This window comes from Filobasidium floriforme, assembly GCF_021052385.1.
Source record: "Filobasidium floriforme strain CBS 6241 chromosome Unknown HD553scaffold_7, whole genome shotgun sequence".
NCBI lineage: Eukaryota > Fungi > Basidiomycota > Tremellomycetes > Filobasidiales > Filobasidiaceae > Filobasidium > Filobasidium floriforme.
The window spans coordinates 6,616-25,574 of NW_025763628.1; the positions used below are offsets into that span (position 1 = coordinate 6,616).

General features: G+C 53.6%; 5 protein-coding genes across 5 annotated transcripts; 3 read left to right on the plus strand and 2 right to left on the minus strand.

Moving 5' to 3' along the window:
• Positions 1-3,037: 3,037 nt before the first annotated feature.
• On the plus strand, positions 3,038-4,561 carry HD553DRAFT_331096 (Got1/Sft2-like family-domain-containing protein). The gene is made up of 7 exons (XM_046182002.1): positions 3,038-3,375; positions 3,468-3,541; positions 3,631-3,723; positions 3,844-3,932; positions 4,020-4,061; positions 4,155-4,230; positions 4,305-4,561. Exons 1-7 carry the CDS (start codon positions 3,158-3,160, stop codon positions 4,337-4,339), a joined length of 627 nt encoding a protein of 208 aa, XP_046037614.1. The 5' UTR covers positions 3,038-3,157; the 3' UTR covers positions 4,340-4,561.
• Positions 4,562-6,498: 1,937 nt separating this feature from the next.
• On the minus strand, positions 6,499-7,506 carry HD553DRAFT_308453 (uncharacterized protein). The gene is made up of 4 exons (XM_046179547.1): positions 7,265-7,506; positions 7,022-7,190; positions 6,812-6,959; positions 6,499-6,753 (listed from the first exon to the last, which is right to left on the minus strand). Exons 1-4 carry the CDS (start codon positions 7,420-7,422, stop codon positions 6,629-6,631), a joined length of 600 nt encoding a protein of 199 aa, XP_046037615.1. The 5' UTR covers positions 7,423-7,506; the 3' UTR covers positions 6,499-6,628.
• A 362-nt stretch (positions 7,507-7,868) lies between these two features.
• HD553DRAFT_294246 (nucleotide-diphospho-sugar transferase) lies at positions 7,869-9,418 on the minus strand. The gene is made up of 3 exons (XM_046178459.1): positions 9,023-9,418; positions 8,799-8,941; positions 7,869-8,674 (listed from the first exon to the last, which is right to left on the minus strand). The coding sequence occupies exons 1-3, from the start codon at positions 9,362-9,364 to the stop codon at positions 8,077-8,079; spliced, it is 1,083 nt and encodes a 360-aa protein (XP_046037616.1). The 5' UTR covers positions 9,365-9,418; the 3' UTR covers positions 7,869-8,076.
• A 3,418-nt stretch (positions 9,419-12,836) lies between these two features.
• Positions 12,837-14,638, plus strand: HD553DRAFT_331098 (GPR1/FUN34/yaaH family-domain-containing protein). Its single transcript, XM_046182003.1, has 4 exons — positions 12,837-13,171; positions 13,257-13,511; positions 13,733-13,827; positions 14,082-14,638. The coding sequence occupies exons 1-4, from the start codon at positions 12,994-12,996 to the stop codon at positions 14,340-14,342; spliced, it is 789 nt and encodes a 262-aa protein (XP_046037617.1). The 5' UTR covers positions 12,837-12,993; the 3' UTR covers positions 14,343-14,638.
• A 2,033-nt stretch (positions 14,639-16,671) lies between these two features.
• On the plus strand, positions 16,672-18,690 carry HD553DRAFT_340742 (uncharacterized protein; the record flags this gene model as incomplete). Its single annotated transcript, XM_046182577.1, has 6 exons — positions 16,672-16,926; positions 17,021-17,155; positions 17,253-17,867; positions 17,974-18,345; positions 18,483-18,527; positions 18,613-18,690. The coding sequence occupies 6 exons, from the start codon at positions 16,672-16,674 to the stop codon at positions 18,688-18,690; spliced, it is 1,500 nt and encodes a 499-aa protein (XP_046037618.1).
• Between the last annotated feature and the right edge of the window lie 269 nt (positions 18,691-18,959).

Consider the following 18,959-nt stretch of genomic DNA (forward strand, 5'->3'; position numbering starts at 1 on the left):
GTCTTTTCTGGAGACACCATGGTCAGCCAGAGCATACCAAGAGCCTCTGGCTCTATCTCAGTAACAACCACTATGAGAACCTGTACCCTGCTCACCACATCACCCGGGTCTGGTGAGTGACGGGTGTCTGCGGTGTCTGCGGTGTCTGCGGTGACTGCTGAGCTCATGTTGTTTACTTTGTCATTCAGATGCCCCACGCGTGACGTGACAGACAACCACTTGGGCAAACAACTCTGCTGTTTGGAGAATACACATGTAATGATTAGAATGAACTTCTTGACTGATTAGCATGTACATGACAGCTGTGTGAAGGATGGCTGATGTGGATGGTGAGAATAGGTTGATGGACGAGGGGTGACTTGCACGCGCGGTGACAGGCTGTTTGTTTACTTTTTTCTGCCCCCCCCGCGCGGGACAGCCTGATGACGTGGCCACCCTCGCGCGGGACAGACCTCCTATGGATATGCTCAAGTCACGTCAACAACCTCACCCAGAATCTGCCCAGCGTGATTTCTAAGTCATTTCACCTTCAAAATGGTCCAACCAAGCGGGATAGTGTTCTGGAACTTTGAGACAATTTCATTTTTTGGGAACTTTAACTTTTTTTTTTGACTTTCGAGGTCATTTTGACGTGTTTTTGACCCGTAGCAGTCACAACAAGGGTCCAACAACAGATTGGATAGTTCATTTCTACTGTCCAAAGGTGCCTCTATCCATTGGTACAACCCTGGGAGCGCTGGGATGAGCGGTTCTCAAAAGTGTGTTTCATACCCGGGGGTCGAAGAGCCCTATAACCCCTAACCCCAAATCCGACAAGTTCGACCATATCTGTTGCTGATGGGTGGCCTGGTTGTTATTTCAGGTACCCCATCGACGCGAGGGCAAAAGGGAAATGGTAAGTTGGACCGGGTCTTGCGGCACGACGGTTGTGAGGTTGTTGACTGATTCAAGATCTTGATCTTTCGTGTGATAGCCTCTGAGCCCACAACCCCTCAACAGCCGGCGACTCCGACGAGAACGCCCAAAGCCGTCCCAGGGTTGGACATGAAGAACGTCGGGCAATACGCTGGCTTCGTCGGTACGCCGGGGGGTGACCGAAAGAGAAAGAGCGATGAGGACCGAGGGGAGCGCAACGAGCGGGAGAAGAGGGTAAAGGCGGAGAGGATGGCAAGGGGGGAAGCACGTGGTCGGCACATCAAAGCATGGGACGAGGAGATGAGTGAGTTTGTGTACCCCAGCGTTGTATCCTTCTCAAAGGTAATTGAGCATGTTTGTGGTTGCTTTGTTGTAGTGACACGGTTCAACACCCGGGAGTCCGGCTTGGAAGAGTTGTTGGTCGAGCGTGCTCGGCACATTGCGACGATGTCGCGACATTCCCAGGCGGCAGAGATGGTGAGTGAGAAGTGGCCACTACTCTAAAGGGCGGCGACGGTGGGTGGCTGACTTTGACTTGGCTTGACAACCCCTCTCGACAGCTGGCGATGAGAGGTGGATGGAGACGAGCCTGTGTGGGTTGCCTCAAGGCATATACCGAAGCGGTCAATCCTCTAGCCACCTTCTGCAGGACCAATAAGGGTACCGGCCCGCCCGACCCCAACCACAAGACCGCCCCAGACGGATGGCCTGACCTCCTGGTCCAGGGAGGGGTCTCCTTACGCCGCCAACCGCCCATTCGTGCAGACTCCACTAAGGCGACCCGGAAGTGCGACCGGTGTGGGAGGCTGGGCGAGGATTGTGAGGCGGGTCGGGACCTGCCGGCGAGTTGGACGGAGGTGGAAGCTCCGATGTGGATGATGTTGGAGGAGGGGATCAACGTCTTCCGCCAGCAAGCTTGGAACGTCGATCATCCGATGGCCAACAAAATGGCCCGCCTGTTGCAAGTGGTAAGTAGCGCCGGAGCGATATCAGAAAGGGTCCCAAGCTTACGCCGGACGGTCTATGTTTCCAGCTTGAAATGTTCTACGGCTCGAGGCCGACCGCCGCTACAGGTTCGTCGGCAAACCCCCAGGCCCCGCCCGACCAGACCCTGCCGCCGTCGATCCTGGCGACAACACATTTCCCTCTCACGGAACGGGAAGTGATGATGTGTTTGCGAAAGACGGGGCGTGAGATGCGGTTCGTCAAAGATCCCGCCGTGGTTGCGCGAGTCGGGACTACGAGCCTGCCCAGGTCTATCCTGACATTGCGCAGTTTGACATGCTGCGAGGGTGGAGGCATCGGGTGGATGAAGTCGTCTGGTGCACCGCCCTGCCAAGGGGAGAGCCGGCGCCTCGGGACGACCCTCTCGAAGACGAAGAAGTCGAATTCAGGGCCGGGAAAAGCCAGGACCAATCCTGGGACCCGAGAACGAGAGGCCCTTGCGGCGTAAACCCCGTTAGTCGCGACGTGGAAGTGCTGCTAGAGGGTGATGAGGACGACGGGGACGAGGACGACGGGGACGAGGACGGCGACGGCGAGCATTGACATCGCATTGGCGGATGATCGTGGCATTGGAGGGCTGGTACCCACAGGACAAATCAATATGAAATCCCAGATTGACACATACGAGCAACGGTGAGTCCATAGCGACAATGATTTGGGACATGTGTTTATGCATTGGCGTCGTTCCCCAAGCATCACTTCGTTGTCGTCGATCGGGACGAGTAGAGCCGAGACGAGAATCGACGGCGTTTAAAACCATACAGTTGCCCAGATGTAGCAAGCTCGAGGGAGAGACAGGCTTACATACAGCATGAGATTTGTGTCTGTGGGCTGAGGTTGTCGATGCAAGGCAGACGTCGAGAGCGTCGGCGAGTCTGCAGAATCGGCGATGTAGCGTGTGCTCATGGCTGCAACGATCCAGAATATCAGTCGTCGTGGTTGTTCTGTCGATCCTGTCATGCGATCATGCTCAGATTTGTGCGATGAGGGTTTGATGGCCAGCTGTAGCAAGGTAGACGGGGATACTGACGTTTGGCAGACGAGGAGATGACAAGAGTGCGGTCGGGACGATGCTACACGCCGAGTGCGAGTGGTTCTCGGTCCCGAACCAGCGAGCGATAGATTCCCGGTCCGCCTTGACGTGCATATGCTCTACACTGCCGACTTACTCCTTTATCGATCTCACCCGCTATCCATAGCTCGCTCAAATCATACTTCGTACTCGTAACACTCTAGAATGTCTGCTCCGAACGCACAATCATTTCGAGACCAGCTATCAGGATTCCGATGGGCAAGAGGCACGAATGACGACTCGCAAGCACAACAGGCGGCGGCCCCGGCGTCTACCAACCCGTTCTCGAGGATGTACAGCAGCGTATCAGAGTATGTCCCCTTGAGAAGTGGACAGAGGAGTAACGAGGAGGAGAGTTACATGGCCTTGTCGAGGTGGGAGAGGTGAGTAAAGTCCGGGCTACACGTCGGTGCGAACGTACATTCGGCTATCGAGATCTTGACTAACATGTCGTCCGGGTCATGGGTCTCGCCAGGTTCCTAGGATTTCTAGCATGCCTCGCCGGGTCTGCCATATGCTTCTTCGTAGCTTTCCTCACCTTGCCGATACGTGAGTCTCGGCCGGGCTCAGAGCTTGCTTCGAAAACCCATATCAACTAGGTGACTGATCACCGGACCCTTTGGCTTCGCTCCACGTAGTCGCCCTCAACCCACGCAAGTTCGTCATGTCGTTCACCCTCGGGTCGATCCTGTTCATGGCAGCATTCGCAGTATTGACGGGCCCATTGAACTGTGAGTCTCCGGCCACATCTCGACCAGCTCATCCATCATCGGTCCTCGTTCAGACAAAGGGAAACGGCGATCTGACCCCCTTCTCCGAATGCCCATCTTTGCGTCATCATCATCTACTAGACCTCAAGCATATCGCCTCGAAAGAACGGCTACCCTTCTCCTTGGCATACTTTGGATCTCTCGGATTGACACTCTTCTTCTCGATCGGAGTGAGTCGAGCCGAATCGGGCCTCACGCTGGGCGCAGGCGATGTTACGTCGAGAGCTGATCGGACGTGGGACTTGCTCGGGTTTCAGCTTCGGAGCAAGATCTTGACGCTCCTCGGGGCTATCGTACAGGTCAGTCTTCCTCAACAAGGTCACCGCTGGACTGCCCTCGCTGACACCCTCGTTAGCACCTTCCGCACACTCACTCTGCTCTGCCGTGGACAGATCGTTGCCCTCCTCGCTTACATCGCCAAATACTTTCCTGGCGGAGTGCAGACCTTATCGCTCGGAGGCCAGATGCGTGAGTCCGTCCGGGTATCGTCATTTAAATACGAGCAACACATCGCTGACCATGGGAACTGGATTGTGAGACAGTCCTACGGGGCGGCTCGAGCATGCTACCGATCTAGGGGACGCCGTCATCTTCGTTCCGAATAGGATGTACCGAAAGTTTCTCAAGTGTATCGATGATATTCATGCCTCCCGGTCACCTTGCGCTCGGCAGTGGAATCAGGACCTCGTTATCACTCGGATCGTGGCTCGAAGCCGTGACTGTACACGAGAGCGAATGTCGAAGTCAAGGTGGAGAACGACTTCGAGATCGATCCCCAGACGCCTGTTCTGCTCGGCGGTCCACTTCGCACATTGCATAAGTCTCAATCACCCGCAACCTTCACCGATGGTGAAGAACGGTCGAAAGGGAAGAGGTTACGCCGAGAGCCTTCAGTATCCCAAAGCAGTTCGAACGAATCGACAATGCTGTTCAATCGATGTCAAGAGCGAAGATTCGGTCTTGACACTGTACAGGTGGTATGAACAATTCGATAGTCACTGCCACTTTAGAACGACCCCGACTCCGACCGTGTGGTCGCAGCTGTCATCGATCGCGTACAAGTGTGCATAACTCTTCGAAAGTACGAAGATACAGAATGAAGCTAGCAGTGTGGGAACCGACGCAATCCTTAGATACTCCAGCCGCAGCTTGCTCCATGACCCTCGAGATATCGATAACCCGTCTACGAAACTCACCGGTTGCTGTCGCTCCACGTCAAGTCTGCTGCCAATGCCAGCAGAATCGGATATTCCTTCGTTCTTGACGAGTACCCATCGTTCGCTTCTCCACCGCTTATCTTCGCCGGACTTCATCTCGACGGACGGTACAGCACGGTCACCTTGGCGATCGAGTTCTGATCCCAGCGGGACCGATGAGTCAATCTTGAACTGGCTCCCTGAGCGTATGTCGATGTCGGCGAAATGTTCCATTATGACGATGCAAGTGGTGCAACTGATTTCAGGATCAGAGACAAAGTAGTATATCAGTCCACCGCTTTCTCGCTGCATATTGCCTCGTCCGAATCACTCACTCACGTAGCTCGAAATCGCTGACGGTGAAAGCTAGGCAGGATGGAGAGAGTGTGTCTGGATCGGTGTCCGGATTGCAAGATACTCCAGCGAACGCCACGTCGTCCTTGGGAGGGCGTTTTGGAAAGAGCGGTCCGAACGTTTTCGTCCCGTGTATTACTGCTGAGTTCGGGCATTCCGTTGTTACGACTGCGATTACCCACTTCCGCTAGACGTCAGAGGAACGTGGCTGGATCTTCAGAATCTTCAGATTCGTCCCAGGTTCAAGGTGCAAAGAACTCAAGTCGGCGGCAGGTGACCCCATCCTAACCGTTGAGCAGGCCAATGACATCTTGCTGGACTGGAGACAGAGCTGGCGACATAGCGATGTGTCCTTGAAGGTCGAAGTATATGGCGTCCTGACACGATATCGTCCGGGCTCGATCTTCGAGTAGGCACGAGATTGCCATTCTGACTTGCAAACCCCATGTCTTCTCGTACCGATCCCTTCGATGTATAGCGAGCACATCCTCGGGGAACCAGCGTCCGGATTTCGGATCGCTCGTTGGTCTGGGCCGAGCGATGTCGACTTCCGGATGGAACGTCGGATCGAGCCGCTAGCCGGACAAAAGACGAGTCTAGACCAGGGTGATGTCATCTGTAAGGGAGTCCCAGCCTTGAGATCAGGAACGGCTTGCATGAAGATCGTCCGTATTGACGACCTATGTATACGATACGGCAGTGATCATTAGTACCAATCGTTCTGCGAGATGTTCGCCTCATGCTGACTCGGACGTTCTCCAGATTCGAAGATTGCGGTCGGCTTACCAAGAACTCCTTCAGTTCCGAGCCTGCCCATAGTCTGACGTCGTGACCCGGCCCATAGTCTGATGGCCGGCCTCGAAGCTTGAGATCGAAGTATGATTAGAACCTGGCCGGTGATCCCTAATCCGACAAGCTATGGGTGACGATCACATCGTCAGCTCAATGAGGGTGAGATCTGGTTGAGAATCACGATGGAGTCGAAAGCGGGCGACTCACCGTAGATCCGTAGAAAGAGCCGTCTCGATACAGATGAAGGCATCGGAATCGCTTCCTGGCTTTCCTGGATGTGATGGAAATGCGTGAACATGCCATGCAAACGGATCAGAAGGTTCGAGCGTGGCTCCTTTCGTAGACGGGCGTCATATGTTGTGCCGAAGCTCGATCTTGCTCAATCTTGACGGACTGGGTCCCATCATGTATCCGGTCATGCGAGTCTATTCATTATACAAGAGCCCGCTCATTCGCTGCTATTCGTGATCTTCAAGTTTGTTGTCGTAACAGTCGTTATTATAGGGAGGGAGTCGAGGGAGCGATCAGAGTTGGGCACGGATGATGGCTTCAACAATCGCCCTGGTGGACCCCATGTTGTTGGTGGCGATGAGGCTGTCAGGCACGCCGACCTGAGAGGCAACTTTGTCGAGCTCGCCCTTCTTCATAGCTGGTCAGAGGACAGGGGTTAGCGGAAGTGAGGGAAGCAAGCGGAAGGGGCGGCTCACTCTCGAGCTTCTTGACAGCCTCCCCGGTGGTCTCGACATCCACCCCGACGTTGGAAGGATCAACGCTGCGTAAGGGATTATGGATCCCCCTCTTCTGGTTAATCAAGGCGATGCACCTGTTCACCCAGCGCTGCCTAGCTTCTTCGACCTGTTCGTAAACCCTCAAAGATCAGCAAGAGTTGGCGAAACGAGACCCGTTGCGCAACTCGCCTTGTTGATCAGATCCCCCTGTGTTTTGAGTGAGTTCTTCATCTTGGTATTCAACTTGTCAATCTTGGGCGTGAGCTCCCCGACAGTGGTGGTGAGCTCATCGACCTTGGTAGTCAAGGTCTGAATTCCAGTTGTCGCTTCTTCGAGTTTTTTCATCAGGGCCTGGAACCTATGAGGCGTATGAGCCGGCCAGTCGTCAGTGTCACCTTCGATTCATCGCATCACGGGAAACCTGGTACTCACTGCTCGTCCTTCTTCTTGTTCTCTTCCTTAAGGAACGTGTTTTCTGCCTTCAAGGCACCGATGTCTGTACCATACTGGATGACATTGGTCACGATTTGATGGAGGGATTCGACCTCGTCCCGCTGCTTTTCGAGCTTGATGAGTAGTTGGTCGGCCATGATGAGATGATTCGGGTGGATAAAGTTAGGGGAGTAGTCGGAGTAGAGAGAGATAGAGAGCTGGAGAGGTTGTGTGGTTTCTTTGACGTTGTACGGGGATGCGAGATGATGATGATCGATGAAAGCTGATTGTGCTGAAAGTGAAGATGATCAAGAGCAAGATGGTTCGGTCCAGATCTTGGCAAACCGCGCAACAACAAACAACAACAACCGCGGCCGGCTCCGCCTAGGGTGAGGGGTCAGAGTCCGACCTCTTGGACCTCACAGAGTCGCCTCTATCTACTCTCTCTCTCTCTATCTCTATCTCTGACCTCACGACCCCTCGAATTACTCGGGAGGAGCACCGATGTCCACGCAGTACAAGCTCGAGAGACGCTTCCCGCTCACGATTCATGCCAGCGAGCGTCCAACGTCGTCCGAGGTCGTGGTCGCACCTGCCCACACACCCATACCATACGACACGTTCACATTGCATAGCGGCTCGTCATCTAACATACACGCTCTGTCTTTTGTTATGCCACGAACCCTTCGTTTCATTCCGAACACCGCCGGTATCTACGTGATCCCCCATGACCACCTCATTTGTTCTGCTTGCCCGTGCCCTCAACCCCGATACGAGCCCTCGAACCGACTATTCTCTGTCCGACCTCTCCGCTACTGAGCGACCAACCTCTCCAGATAATCCGTCCACGCATACCCGTCCCGCTTCATACCCTCGACCATCTCGTCGTATTCTTCCCACCACCACCCGTGCGTCACAGCATCCGCATCCTCGGCCGGGATCCCTAGGGTCTCATCCTTGATCCCCTCAAAGTCCCCCGGAGAGACGCTGTACACCTTGCCCGTCCTCTCCTTTTCCTCCGTCGAGTTCCTCCGAGGGCGTCGTTGCCAAGGTTTATCACAGATATAGTGTAAATTCCTGACCTCCTCGTCCCTGTAAAAGTTCCCGTGCCAATACCTCATCGTCTTGATGGCGTTGTAAGACCAGGGCAAGCTGATCCATTTCCCCCGAAAGACGTCGGCGAGTAGATCTTGGTCCGGGAACATCCAGCTCGCAACCTTTTCTTGATCGGCGATCGAGGTGGAAGTCAACAAGTTCCTTATGACCTGAGCGTTTTCGTGGGTCGGGGTGAGGACGACGAGCCCGGAATTGAGGAGAGAGTGGGTTCGGGGGGTGGTGCTCTGGGCGGGTTGAGGGTGGGTGAGAGCGTCCGGGTGGTGAGAGGGGGTGTAACCGCAGTTCTCTCGGGTCCTATATGCAGTGCCAAAGGGGAAACAGTCATCGTGATTAGCACTCGGGTCATGCGGATTTTGGTTGTATCGAGACGAGGTGAGATGAGGATGGACAAAGAAAGAAAAGAAGCTAGGGGTCTCACCAATCCTCCGGTGCCCAACTCGACTTGTCCAGGTTGCACACGCAAGCAAAGTTGCAAGCGATCTGATCGGGTTCGAGCGGGATGTTGAAGAGCTCGTCCATGTTCTGCTTGAGCATCATGTCGCCGTCGATCAAGACCAGTCGCTGCCGGGATGGGCGAGAAGGAGCGTAATCAGTATTGTACCATAGTGTAGCAGGCAAGAAAAGAGCTGAAGCCGGACTCACATCATATTCGACGAAATCGAACAAGGCCAACTTGGTCCAGGTATCCACGAACCGTTCGGCGATGATGGTGACTTTCCCCGTGGGCAACAACGGCTGGACGACCCTGACTTCCAACCCAGCTTCTTGCAATGCCGACCTAGTCTCCGGAGGAAGAGCCGGGTTGATGGCGACCACGAGAGGATACTTGGACTTGTATCGACGGAGAGAAGCCGCGAGGACGAGGATACCGGGAAGGTAAGAGGGCGAGGTGAGGAGGAAGACGACCCAGGCGCATTTCTCGCCCGATGCCGGTGGGGATGACTTGTAGTCGAGCGGATTGATCGAGAGTTCGCTGGTTGTCATCGTGAGGGACTATAATCTGAGGTCGAGACGATGTCAAGAGGGCGATGATATCGATGCTGAGGGTCGGAATCCAACAACTTCCCTAAATCGTTTCCATCCGATCTCCAACAGCTCGACCTCGATCGATCGCTGACGCGTTCATTTGCTTCCGACGAGACCAGCGGATAAGCTTCCGATGAGCATATTCGAATCGAAAATTCAGCGATCAATTACCGAACAGTCAAGGACGACTTCCGCTTTGGCCGAGCGTGGACAGACTTGAAAGATAGACGAGCAACTCGGCTGTTGTGTTGTTGATATCATCAGTCGCCCGCCGGATTGCAGGGGAACGATCGTTGCCTCGGGCTTGTTTGGCTGACGAGTCGCGCGTCGAGCAATCGATCGAAGCGCGCGAGGTGACAGCTACTGAAACCGCGCGGGCAAACTGGAACATCGTGCGGGCACACCCCTTTTGATTTCCTGCTGATCTGTGGAACATATACCCATCATTCAGCTTCAAAGTCTCTGGCATTGCCACGAACGACCGCGCCAGATCGTTAGGGGAGACGGTCGCACGAGTCTCAGTACTGCGCTAAAGACGTAAACAAAAGGTTAGAGACGAGAAGAGCGCGGGAGCGACAGGATACAACTCGCAAGCTTGATGCCCTCTTCTTTCCTGACTGAGCATCTTCTGTGAATGTACCATAAGTGCATGAAGGTCTAGACAGAGCAACTCCGCCCGAACTCCGCAGACGAGGGTCCAGCTTTTACAACGGATCCCGACTTATAATGACGGAGAATGCGCAATGCCGCATACCAGAAGGTTCCGTGGAGTTGTATTGAGGAAGGAGATGAAGCTATCTTCCATCCCATTCTAAGGTGGATGATAATCTCGTTTGTTCACGCCTCCACATGACTTCCTGACGTCGTCTGAACCGGGGGTGGAGCGAGTCGTACTTTAGTCGAACATCTGATGAATCCGATATACGCCGAGAACTTGACGACATGCGCCTGAGCATGTCGTAATACTGTCCTGTGGCAGGACTTACCTTGCTGATCGACTGGTTGATCTTTCCTACAGCATAGTCCTCCAAACGATCAAGCAGTCATCCCATCTCGTGAGCATGTCGACAAGCCCTGAAGCCGCGATTTTCATCAGACATCCAGATAAACCCGTTTTACGACTTCACTGTGAGCATGTACGGTGCACTGTTCTGTCTCTTTCGGTGTGCAGATCCATGTCATCGGCTTCAAAAGGATCTCCTGTGATGTTACGAACAGTCGTCCCGAAACGGAAAGCCGAACGATTGGCTACTTACCAACAATGGCGCGCGGGGACAGAAATATGAGACTCAAGCTTGACTATACAAACGCCGAGACGTGCAAAACACTTGGTGAGCTTGCCGAACTCTTCCACCTTGCTAAGAATTCTGCTACGATTCTGAAGTGAGATTGCAAAGTGATTCTCTCAAGGAATACATAAGGTATCAATCAGTCCGTAGGCTGAAACCCGACCGTTAAGAGCACGCGCAAGTGTTCCGTTGCAATAGTATCCCAAATCTCGACAAAACGCGCCACAAGGTCTATTATCCTCATCAGCTCCAGGTAGTATTCAGAGCTTGCATGTGATCTGTCCAGATCATCCTAAAAATCGAGCCTCGCGTGCGCAAGCGTTGTGTTCGGACGGTCTTCATCGATCCAACCGGGACTGTATCACCGAAGCACTCCCGCCGTCATATATATCGCGATGTTTTTACAGCGCCATCGTCTTCAAGCTCGCACCGCGATGGACTAAAATAAGGAGTCCGATAGACTAGTTTGCGTTTAGCACCACAGAAAGAGGATGTGATGGACGTCAGCTGATGATGCGTCGAAACGTGTCGCCACTGACTTCCTTTGATTTCATGTAATGGCGTAATCGATAGAATGCTGGCCACGGTGCCAGCCGATCAACCGAAGGGCCCGCAGCCCTGGTCTATATAGCCTCAGCGACTCGATTGCTTCTCGTGCTAGGCGATCCCAGCTGCATCACGATCGACTGCACCTTCGAGCTTGCGAAAAGAGGCCGACAGCTTCTAAGCCGATACGGATATCAATTACCGAATGTGGAGACGTATCAACCCGAATCCTTTGTTACTGAACTGTCTACCCTAGAAGATCTGGATACCTTGTTAGAAATCAACTCGAGTGCAGATCAAGATAGCCAGAGATCACAGACGCCACTCAACCCCACGACACCTGAAGCGATCGTGTTTGTGGGGGGTTCTATGGGGTCGTCCGCTTGGCCACACAGAGATCCCTTGCTCATCAACAACGAGCTCGATAGGACACAGCTCACCGCTTAGGGGTTATCTTTGTGCTGGTAATTTGCAGGCCATGTGTCGAGACTTGCTGGTTGACGTCATCGACGAGCCGGCGTGTCCTGACGGTAATGCAGAGGTTCGAGGGATGGAGATGCGAATCTAGGACATTGAAGTAGGGAGGGGTACCCCGTTCGATACGAGATGGATATGGGACATCCGAATCGGGGTTCTCTGCTCCTCGATGAGACGAGCATATGCCCATCACGACGTATATCCATGGGTTACGATGAATACGATGAATACGACGATCACGACTACGAGCACGAGTCCGATCACCGTCCCCATAGCTCTCACGTGTTTAGCTGCGTATCTGGAAAGACACCTCTGTCGATAAGCCGCATTCGACGACGAGACATCTCGCTTGCTTGCTTGCTTTATAGCGGCCGAAAGCTCCGTCGATCGTCGGGATCCCCTTTCTGTATGATTTACACAACTCCGAAAAGACGTTTCATCGAATTTATCAAAACCCCACCGCCCTAGTCGATCGGCGGCGGGTCGTTGTCGGGATCAGTCTCCAGCTCGACACCTCGACACTCTCGACCACGTGAAACGGGAAATGAAGGGCTCGCTCGTCGCTCGCCTCGCTTCGTTACGGCCGTGGAGCTCGATTCCCGGTAGATCCGTAGTATCGCTCGAGTAGGCTGCCGGGTACGACAAGAGCGAGATGAAAGAGAGAGAGCCCCACGGGAATCCCCCCTACGCAGCGAGCAGTTCGAGCAGGAGAGATCAGACGCTCGAAGGGGAATGAGGGAACGGGCCCCGCCTGCAGAGCTCCCGTCGCCAGAAATGACGTCGGCCGAGAATATCCCTCCCCTCGCTGTTGATTCGCGATTCCAATTTTAGCGCGTGGGTCACGTTGTCTGGGAGATGATTCCATGGACTTTTTCGGGGAGCGAGGGAGGGGAGAGGGAGAGGGATGTGGAGGGCCCGCAGAAGGGGAGAGAAGGACGAGGTGGGGGGAGGCATGGGGGGGGAATGATCGAAATGACAAATCCCGACGAAAGCGACGAAGGTCCTGGATGGTTGGCCTGGTTGGCGATGCCGAAGAAGAGAATATATATATAGACAGAGGGGTCTCCACGGAAAACCGTGTTGCCCCAATTTCCTCTTCTTTCCCCCACACACACACACGCAACAGAGAGAGCTCATCCAATCACACGCCTTGCGATACAAACACAAACCCCAACGACTCTCTTCGACCACTTCATCTGCATCTCGACTTTTTCCGAACAACCCTCTCCACCTTCATCTCGCAACACAACACATCGAATATACCCCAAGCAAACGATGTCCCACGAAGTCAAACCCATGCGATCTCACGCCGACGCCGAGACCTCGACCGTCGTCAACGGCTCTCACTCGCCCAACGGACACCACGACTACAACAGCGGACATGGAGGGAGCGTGGCTAGGTTCATCACCCCTGGGGGGAACCCGATCGATAACACCCAGCCGGCTTTCCCAGGTGCGTCGACTCTGCTTTCTTTGATCCTGATATTGCGTTCTATCGGTAGGGGTTGCTAACCTCACATGACGTCCTTCCGTCGCAGTCTACCACCGCCGCTTCGCAAACCCCTCCCCCCTAGGCCTAATGGGCTTCGCAACAACCACCTTCGTCCTATCCATGTACAACGTCTCAGCCCGAGGAGTCTCTACCCCGAACGTAGTCCTTGGACTAGCGATAGGGTACGGGGGGTTGGTACAGCTACTAGCCGGGATGTGGGAGTTTGCGGTGGGGAATACGTTTGGGGCGACGGCGTTTAGTAGTTATGGAGGCTTTTGGATCTCGTTTGGGTTCCTTTACAGTGCGTGTTCTTTCTTTCTTTCTTTCTTTCTTCTTCTTCTTCTCCTACCCTTGCTCTCCTCTTCCTCTCTATTTTTCTCCTACCTTCCTTCTTCTTCTGCTTCTGCTTCGCCTTAGGGGTTAGGGGTTAGGGGTTAGGCTTCTTCTTCACCCATACGTTTAGCTAACATTGACATGTCCTTTCATACCGTACCGTATACCGTGTGATATAATACCTCGTAGTCCCCCAATTCCAAATCGTAGAAGCTTACGAGGGCACCGGCAATTTCGCGGACGCCGTGGGGATCTACTTGGCAGCTTGGTTCATCGTCACTTTTGTGAGTCCCGCCCGGTGTCTTAGGGGTTAGGGGGGGGGGAGGTGGGGGGGAAAGCGGTTCCGTAGTGGGATTTCCGCTACGCGATGGAGTGGTCGTGATTCCGGAAGAATACGGTGACTGACGATTCACCTATATTTTCTTGCCTCGCTCTATCCTGCGCTCGACATCCTCGCTCTATCCTGCGCTCGACATCCTCGCTCTATCCTGCGCTCGACATCCTCGCGCTCGCTTCGCTCCACGCTCGCCTCGCGCAGATCTTCTTCGTAGCCTCCCTCCGATCCTCAATCGCCCTCTCCTCCCTCTTCTTCTTCCTGGACATTACCTTCCTCCTCCTCTTCGTCGCCGAGTTCACAGGCTCTGGGTCCGTTCACACGGCAGGAGGGGCGTTTGGGATCATCACGGCTTTCATCGCGTACTACATTGCGTTGGCGGGCATGTTGACGAAGGATACGAGCCACTTTACGCTGCCTATTGGGGATTTGAGTAGGGCTAGTACGCCGAAGAGCAGTCAGTAAAAGTGTAGAGACGATACGGGGAGATCGCTGGGAGTTCGGGATGGAGGGGTCAGTCATCGCCTCGATCCCGGGCCTCTTGGCGATCCGCCGCCGCCCGAGTGTAACTCGGGATGAGGGGCCGAACGTCGGAGAGACACCCCAACACTGGACGGGTCTTTGGAACGTTATTTCCGAATGTTCTGGTGTGCATTTTATTTTGTCTAGCAGAGTGAGAATGGAACTTGTCAATTGTTTTTCGGATGTAATACGTAAATACGATGATAGCCGGAATGAGTATCGAAACCTATAATGCAATGCAATGATCATTGATCGTCCTTGATCCATTCCAGAGAGAAGAGAGAGCTTTGAGGGCGTTTCCGTGACTAGTTCGACAAGAGAGATAGATGTCAGCGCGAGTGTAGGAGCAGAGGGTTGGCGTCTCGATCATACTCTAGTCATGGTTCAGCGTCCATCGTGAGCGGGAAAGGTGCCCCGGGCAGGTGGAATCGACAATCCGGTTGGAGGCTCGATCTTGGTCGTCCGGTTGACACGAGTTAAAGGTCGACGCCCGGCAGCGAGCTCGAGGGTCAAATTCCTACAGTATATCTCTTCACGCTTGGGCGTCCAGAAGGGCGGGTTTTGGGCTTCGGGACCATCGGATTCCAGATCCAGGCCGGTCGAGCCTACAGAGCAAGCTGTTTGAATGGGACCAACTCGGCGTAAGTACGTCCCGATCCCGGCAAAGAGTGGTCTCGCTGGCGTGCGCTATTGGCATGGACGGTGGCGTCACGTCGAGGGATTCGAAGGGCGAGAAGAGGTCTAGGATCGCTAGCAAGAAGAGATAGTGTATGGTCGACCGGTGATCATGATGATAATGATGATGGTGATGATGACGGTGATTCGGAGACGGGTTAGATGGGGATTCCTCGAGGGACGTTTGAAGAGAAGACGGATGCGTTTGACATCCACGCAGGGTTGATAGTGTAGGAATATCCGAGAGAAAGTATTCTGGCCAGGGTGTACTTTTGGCCAAAGCGTTGAGGTTCAGTTTTCCCATTACCGCTAGCTAAAGCGCAATCATGCGCCCGCTTGATCGCTGGCACTTGAAAGACCTTCCTGAAACTAGACTGACTCTTGATGTACTTCAGCCTCGTGCATGTGATCTCGACGTCTTTGTTGTCGATGTCACGCAGAGGAATCCACTGCTGTGCTCGTTTTCTGTTGAGCAAGTCGACACATCAATTGTACATCATGATCCTAACGTCGTTGAGGGCCTTCTTGAGGGTGGCCTTGTTATCGTCAACGGCGATCTGGACCTTGTCGATGGAGTCTTGGCCTGCCAGTCGGTTGAGACAAGCCATGATCTTGCTGTGGTTGTCCCTGTGTTGCTTCTGCTGCTCCTCGTACTTGAATAAAGGTTCTTGAAAGCAAAGAGGAAAGCGGCGGACAAGCTGATGTCTACTCTCAACAAGCTGTTTGATGAGAGCCCAAGTGCATTCTATGATTCTGAATTGTCGTGCTCGTCGTTTTTCGTCATCATAATTTCGGTCCGTGTCGTCTACCATACCTTCACATCTGTATCAATCCATGTCCCACATCTCGACATCCTCAATTCACATCCTCATCCAGATCCTCGTCCGGAAATGATCTGCGCCCAGGCAGGAATGTGCGTATTCTGGCCAATGTCGAGGAGGACGACTGAATGGTATCAATCAACGTTGGGTGCAGAGCAGAGCGGACGGATGTGAGACCGAATGATGAAAAGAAGAGTGGGATATGAACAGTGGGATAAGAAGAACAGGGTCTGATTTACGGGCGTTTGGCACAGCGTATGACAAGATTCTCGCTAAAGTCCGTTTCGCCAATCTCCAGCAGAACCTAATGTGTAGGCAGCCAAGCAGCGTCAAGGCCACCAAGCCCCCACGACGCGGAGAATCTTGTTATCAAGTCAGGTGGATGGTGGCGGACGCGGATATCCGCTGCTGAAACCGAGTCGAGCGCGAGCGTGGTGTTCATGCTCTTCTCTTCCCCTTCCCGCCCGGACATCGTATGGTCCTCTGCCCTTCTACATCGTACACTACCTCGCAATCCCCAAGTGCAGCCTATGGTATAGTCTACATCGCTCCGTTGCCCATCTCTCGCTGCCACTCGTGGCAAATCCCGTCGAGATGTCCGCTAGCGCACCGGCCTCGGTGATTGAGCATCGCATCAGGGTGTACTGAAATCCTAATCATCCTTTTTCCGCGTTCGAATCTCGTTCTACTCGTCGTCGTCGTCGTCTCGCCAACATCATCGTACTCGTAGTCTGATCCTAGACATCTTCACGACCTGTATCACTCGGACGAACGACATGGCCCCTCACGACTCTGTAAACCGTTGGGTCGAATCGACCAGATCGGCGGCGGGAAGCGGGCCAGGAGAAGACGAGCCGGTCGAAAGGATCCCCAGCCCAGATCTCTCGGAAGACGATGACGACGAAGTCCGCCCGAAAGACCTGCCCGTCAACGCAGAATACTTTAGACTGTTAGAGAACGCAAAGATGTTCGAAAGCCACGATGGACCCGCCCCTGAACATAGTTTCTTGTACGAGTCGTTCAAGCGCGAGGTGAGAACAAGGTCTTTTTCGCTTTCGGCGTAGACCTTGTCGTGTGGTCCCGGCAAAGATCTTCCTGACCTCGACAACTGGTCTATTTCTATAGGTGTTGTTAGATGCATTGCCAGAAGATGAAGCCCTGGAAAAAGCTCTGATAGAACTAAGAACGCTGGTCATAGTCCGCATCGACGAGAGTTGGGTGAAACGGAGTCTATGGGCCGGTTTGTACATCATCATACGAGTTAGTATCGAACTGTGTGATCGTGTCTGTCACATCCGGATAGAGCCTAGCGTCATCTTGATTGCTGATGAAAATAAGACGCCTCTCTGACCATCAGGACTTTCTGAACCCCGATTATCCTAAAGACAGGCATTACGTGGTTCAAGAAGACGTGTGGGATCGCGTCCCCAAGCACCTCAGGGGGATGGTCGACCTCTCCCGTCCTCACCCCGACACGGTCATCAGTATCTACCCTTGCAACCCTAAAGCTCTGCGTCTGCACGAAACCCAAAAGCCTCCCACGGATGGGAAAGCCGGAAGCGCAGTGGAAGACGTCGAAGAACCCTGTCACCCGTTATCGAACGTGGCGATGTACCGTATCCTCGCGGACCCTGCTACCAAAGAGAGAGCGCCCGTCAAGAGCACGAGCGTCCATCCCAACTTTTTCATGGCCCATGATTTGATGGTCTTGGAGGTAGAGATCGGGAGTACCCCGTGGCCCGCCGTCGACGAGGACAGATCGCCGGAGGTGCAGATGCAAGACGCCCGTGCCCGAGCGTGTAACGCCATGTACTTTCAACTTGGGGCCATCGCTCAGCTTCGGATGGACGTTCCACTGCCGGCGGATAAAGACAAAGAAGGGAGGTTAGACCGGTTCATCTTGGCCATGACGGTCTGCGGGGACATTTGGACTGTCGAATACGCCTATCGAGCGAGGGTTGAGGATCCTACCGTGAGTCTTTGCCCTTCGTCTTTCAACTCCTCTATGATTCGAAATCGGATGAATGGTCAGGATGACGAGTTCTAACGACATCGCTTCTCTATAACCATCTTCACAGACAACTTATTGCACGATTACCTCCGGCAACTACGCTACCTCCCCCAAACTCTTCCTCTCCGCGATAAAACGAGTCATACACATCAACATGATGAACACCTTTCCGGAGAAGGCAGCACGGATCCAAGTCCTCCTCGATCAAGCCAAACCTCTCCCTCGGAACACTAAGATCGATGTCCACGATCATGATTATCGGTACCGTCCTTTCATCTGGATCCGAGGGTATGCTTACAAGCTGGGAGCTGAGAGACGGGCGAAGAGGGAGGACAGGGTGGCTAGACGTGCGCGATGGGAGAGGGAGAAGGAAGCTGCTAATGGAAAATTCGATAAACATGCACTTCCGAGCGTGATGTCCCGGGAAGAAGCCCGAGAGGTGAGGTCGTTTCCCCATTAACATCATTGTCCGACCGAGAAGAAAGAGAAAGAGAAGAAAGGCAAGCGTATATATTATACAAGTACCGTCGACTGATCGAAATTTTGATACACGTTTCTTTTTTGGATGGTATACAGTATGAGAAGTACTTGGAGGAATTGGGATCGGATTATACCGGCTACGTGAGTCCGTCTGGATGGGTTGGATTCAATATCGCCTGACGATCGAAATACTGCATTTGGTATCGGAACCATGTTTTAATCGCAGGACTCGAACGATCGAGCCGGGCTTTATCTTGAAGAGCGGTTGACCCCTGGACATCGAATGTACGTGGGAAAGAGGTGATCAGCGTTGTAGCGCTTTTCGACGGAAGTATTGGCATATTAAGACGGCGAGGCGTTCTTTTTGCAACCTGTTGAGGAGACCAGAAGAGTCTCTCTGTGGGTGGCCACATGGTCTTCTTTGATGACGATGGGCTTGATCGTCGCCGAGTGATTCGAATTGATGCTAGGGTATGACTGTAAATTCTTTCCGGCTCATAAGTGTACATCGCGATCGTCGATCATCGTATTCGTATTCGGCTTGTTGTGTATCGCGCACGTCGAGAAGCGATC

What these genes read in the sequence shown, in the direction of transcription:
- HD553DRAFT_331096 (XM_046182002.1), top strand. Translation starts at nt 3,158, where the DNA reads ATGTCTGCTCCGAACGCACAATCATTTCGAGACCAGCTATCAGGATTC. An exon ending in TTTCCTCACCTTGCCGATAC is followed by an intron (nt 3,542 to 3,630) that starts GTGAGTCTCGGC and finishes CGCTCCACGTAG; the next exon opens with TCGCCCTCAACCCACGCAAG. An exon ending in ATTGACGGGCCCATTGAACT is followed by an intron (nt 3,724 to 3,843) that starts GTGAGTCTCCGG and finishes ATCATCTACTAG; the next exon opens with ACCTCAAGCATATCGCCTCG.
- HD553DRAFT_308453 (XM_046179547.1), bottom strand. Translation starts at nt 7,422, where the DNA reads ATGGCCGACCAACTACTCATCAAGCTCGAAAAGCAGCGGGACGAGGTC. An exon ending in AACAAGAAGAAGGACGAGCA is followed by an intron (nt 7,191 to 7,264) that starts GTGAGTACCAGG and finishes TACGCCTCATAG; the next exon opens with GTTCCAGGCCCTGATGAAAA. An exon ending in GGCTGTCAAGAAGCTCGAGA is followed by an intron (nt 6,754 to 6,811) that starts GTGAGCCGCCCC and finishes TCCTCTGACCAG; the next exon opens with CTATGAAGAAGGGCGAGCTC.
- HD553DRAFT_294246 (XM_046178459.1), bottom strand. Translation starts at nt 9,364, where the DNA reads ATGACAACCAGCGAACTCTCGATCAATCCGCTCGACTACAAGTCATCC. An exon ending in TCGATTTCGTCGAATATGAT is followed by an intron (nt 8,942 to 9,022) that starts GTGAGTCCGGCT and finishes CCATCCCGGCAG; the next exon opens with CGACTGGTCTTGATCGACGG. An exon ending in AGTTGGGCACCGGAGGATTG is followed by an intron (nt 8,675 to 8,798) that starts GTGAGACCCCTA and finishes CACTGCATATAG; the next exon opens with GACCCGAGAGAACTGCGGTT.
- HD553DRAFT_331098 (XM_046182003.1), top strand. Translation starts at nt 12,994, where the DNA reads ATGTCCCACGAAGTCAAACCCATGCGATCTCACGCCGACGCCGAGACC. An exon ending in CACCCAGCCGGCTTTCCCAG is followed by an intron (nt 13,172 to 13,256) that starts GTGCGTCGACTC and finishes CTTCCGTCGCAG; the next exon opens with TCTACCACCGCCGCTTCGCA. An exon ending in CTCGTTTGGGTTCCTTTACA is followed by an intron (nt 13,512 to 13,732) that starts GTGCGTGTTCTT and finishes AATACCTCGTAG; the next exon opens with TCCCCCAATTCCAAATCGTA.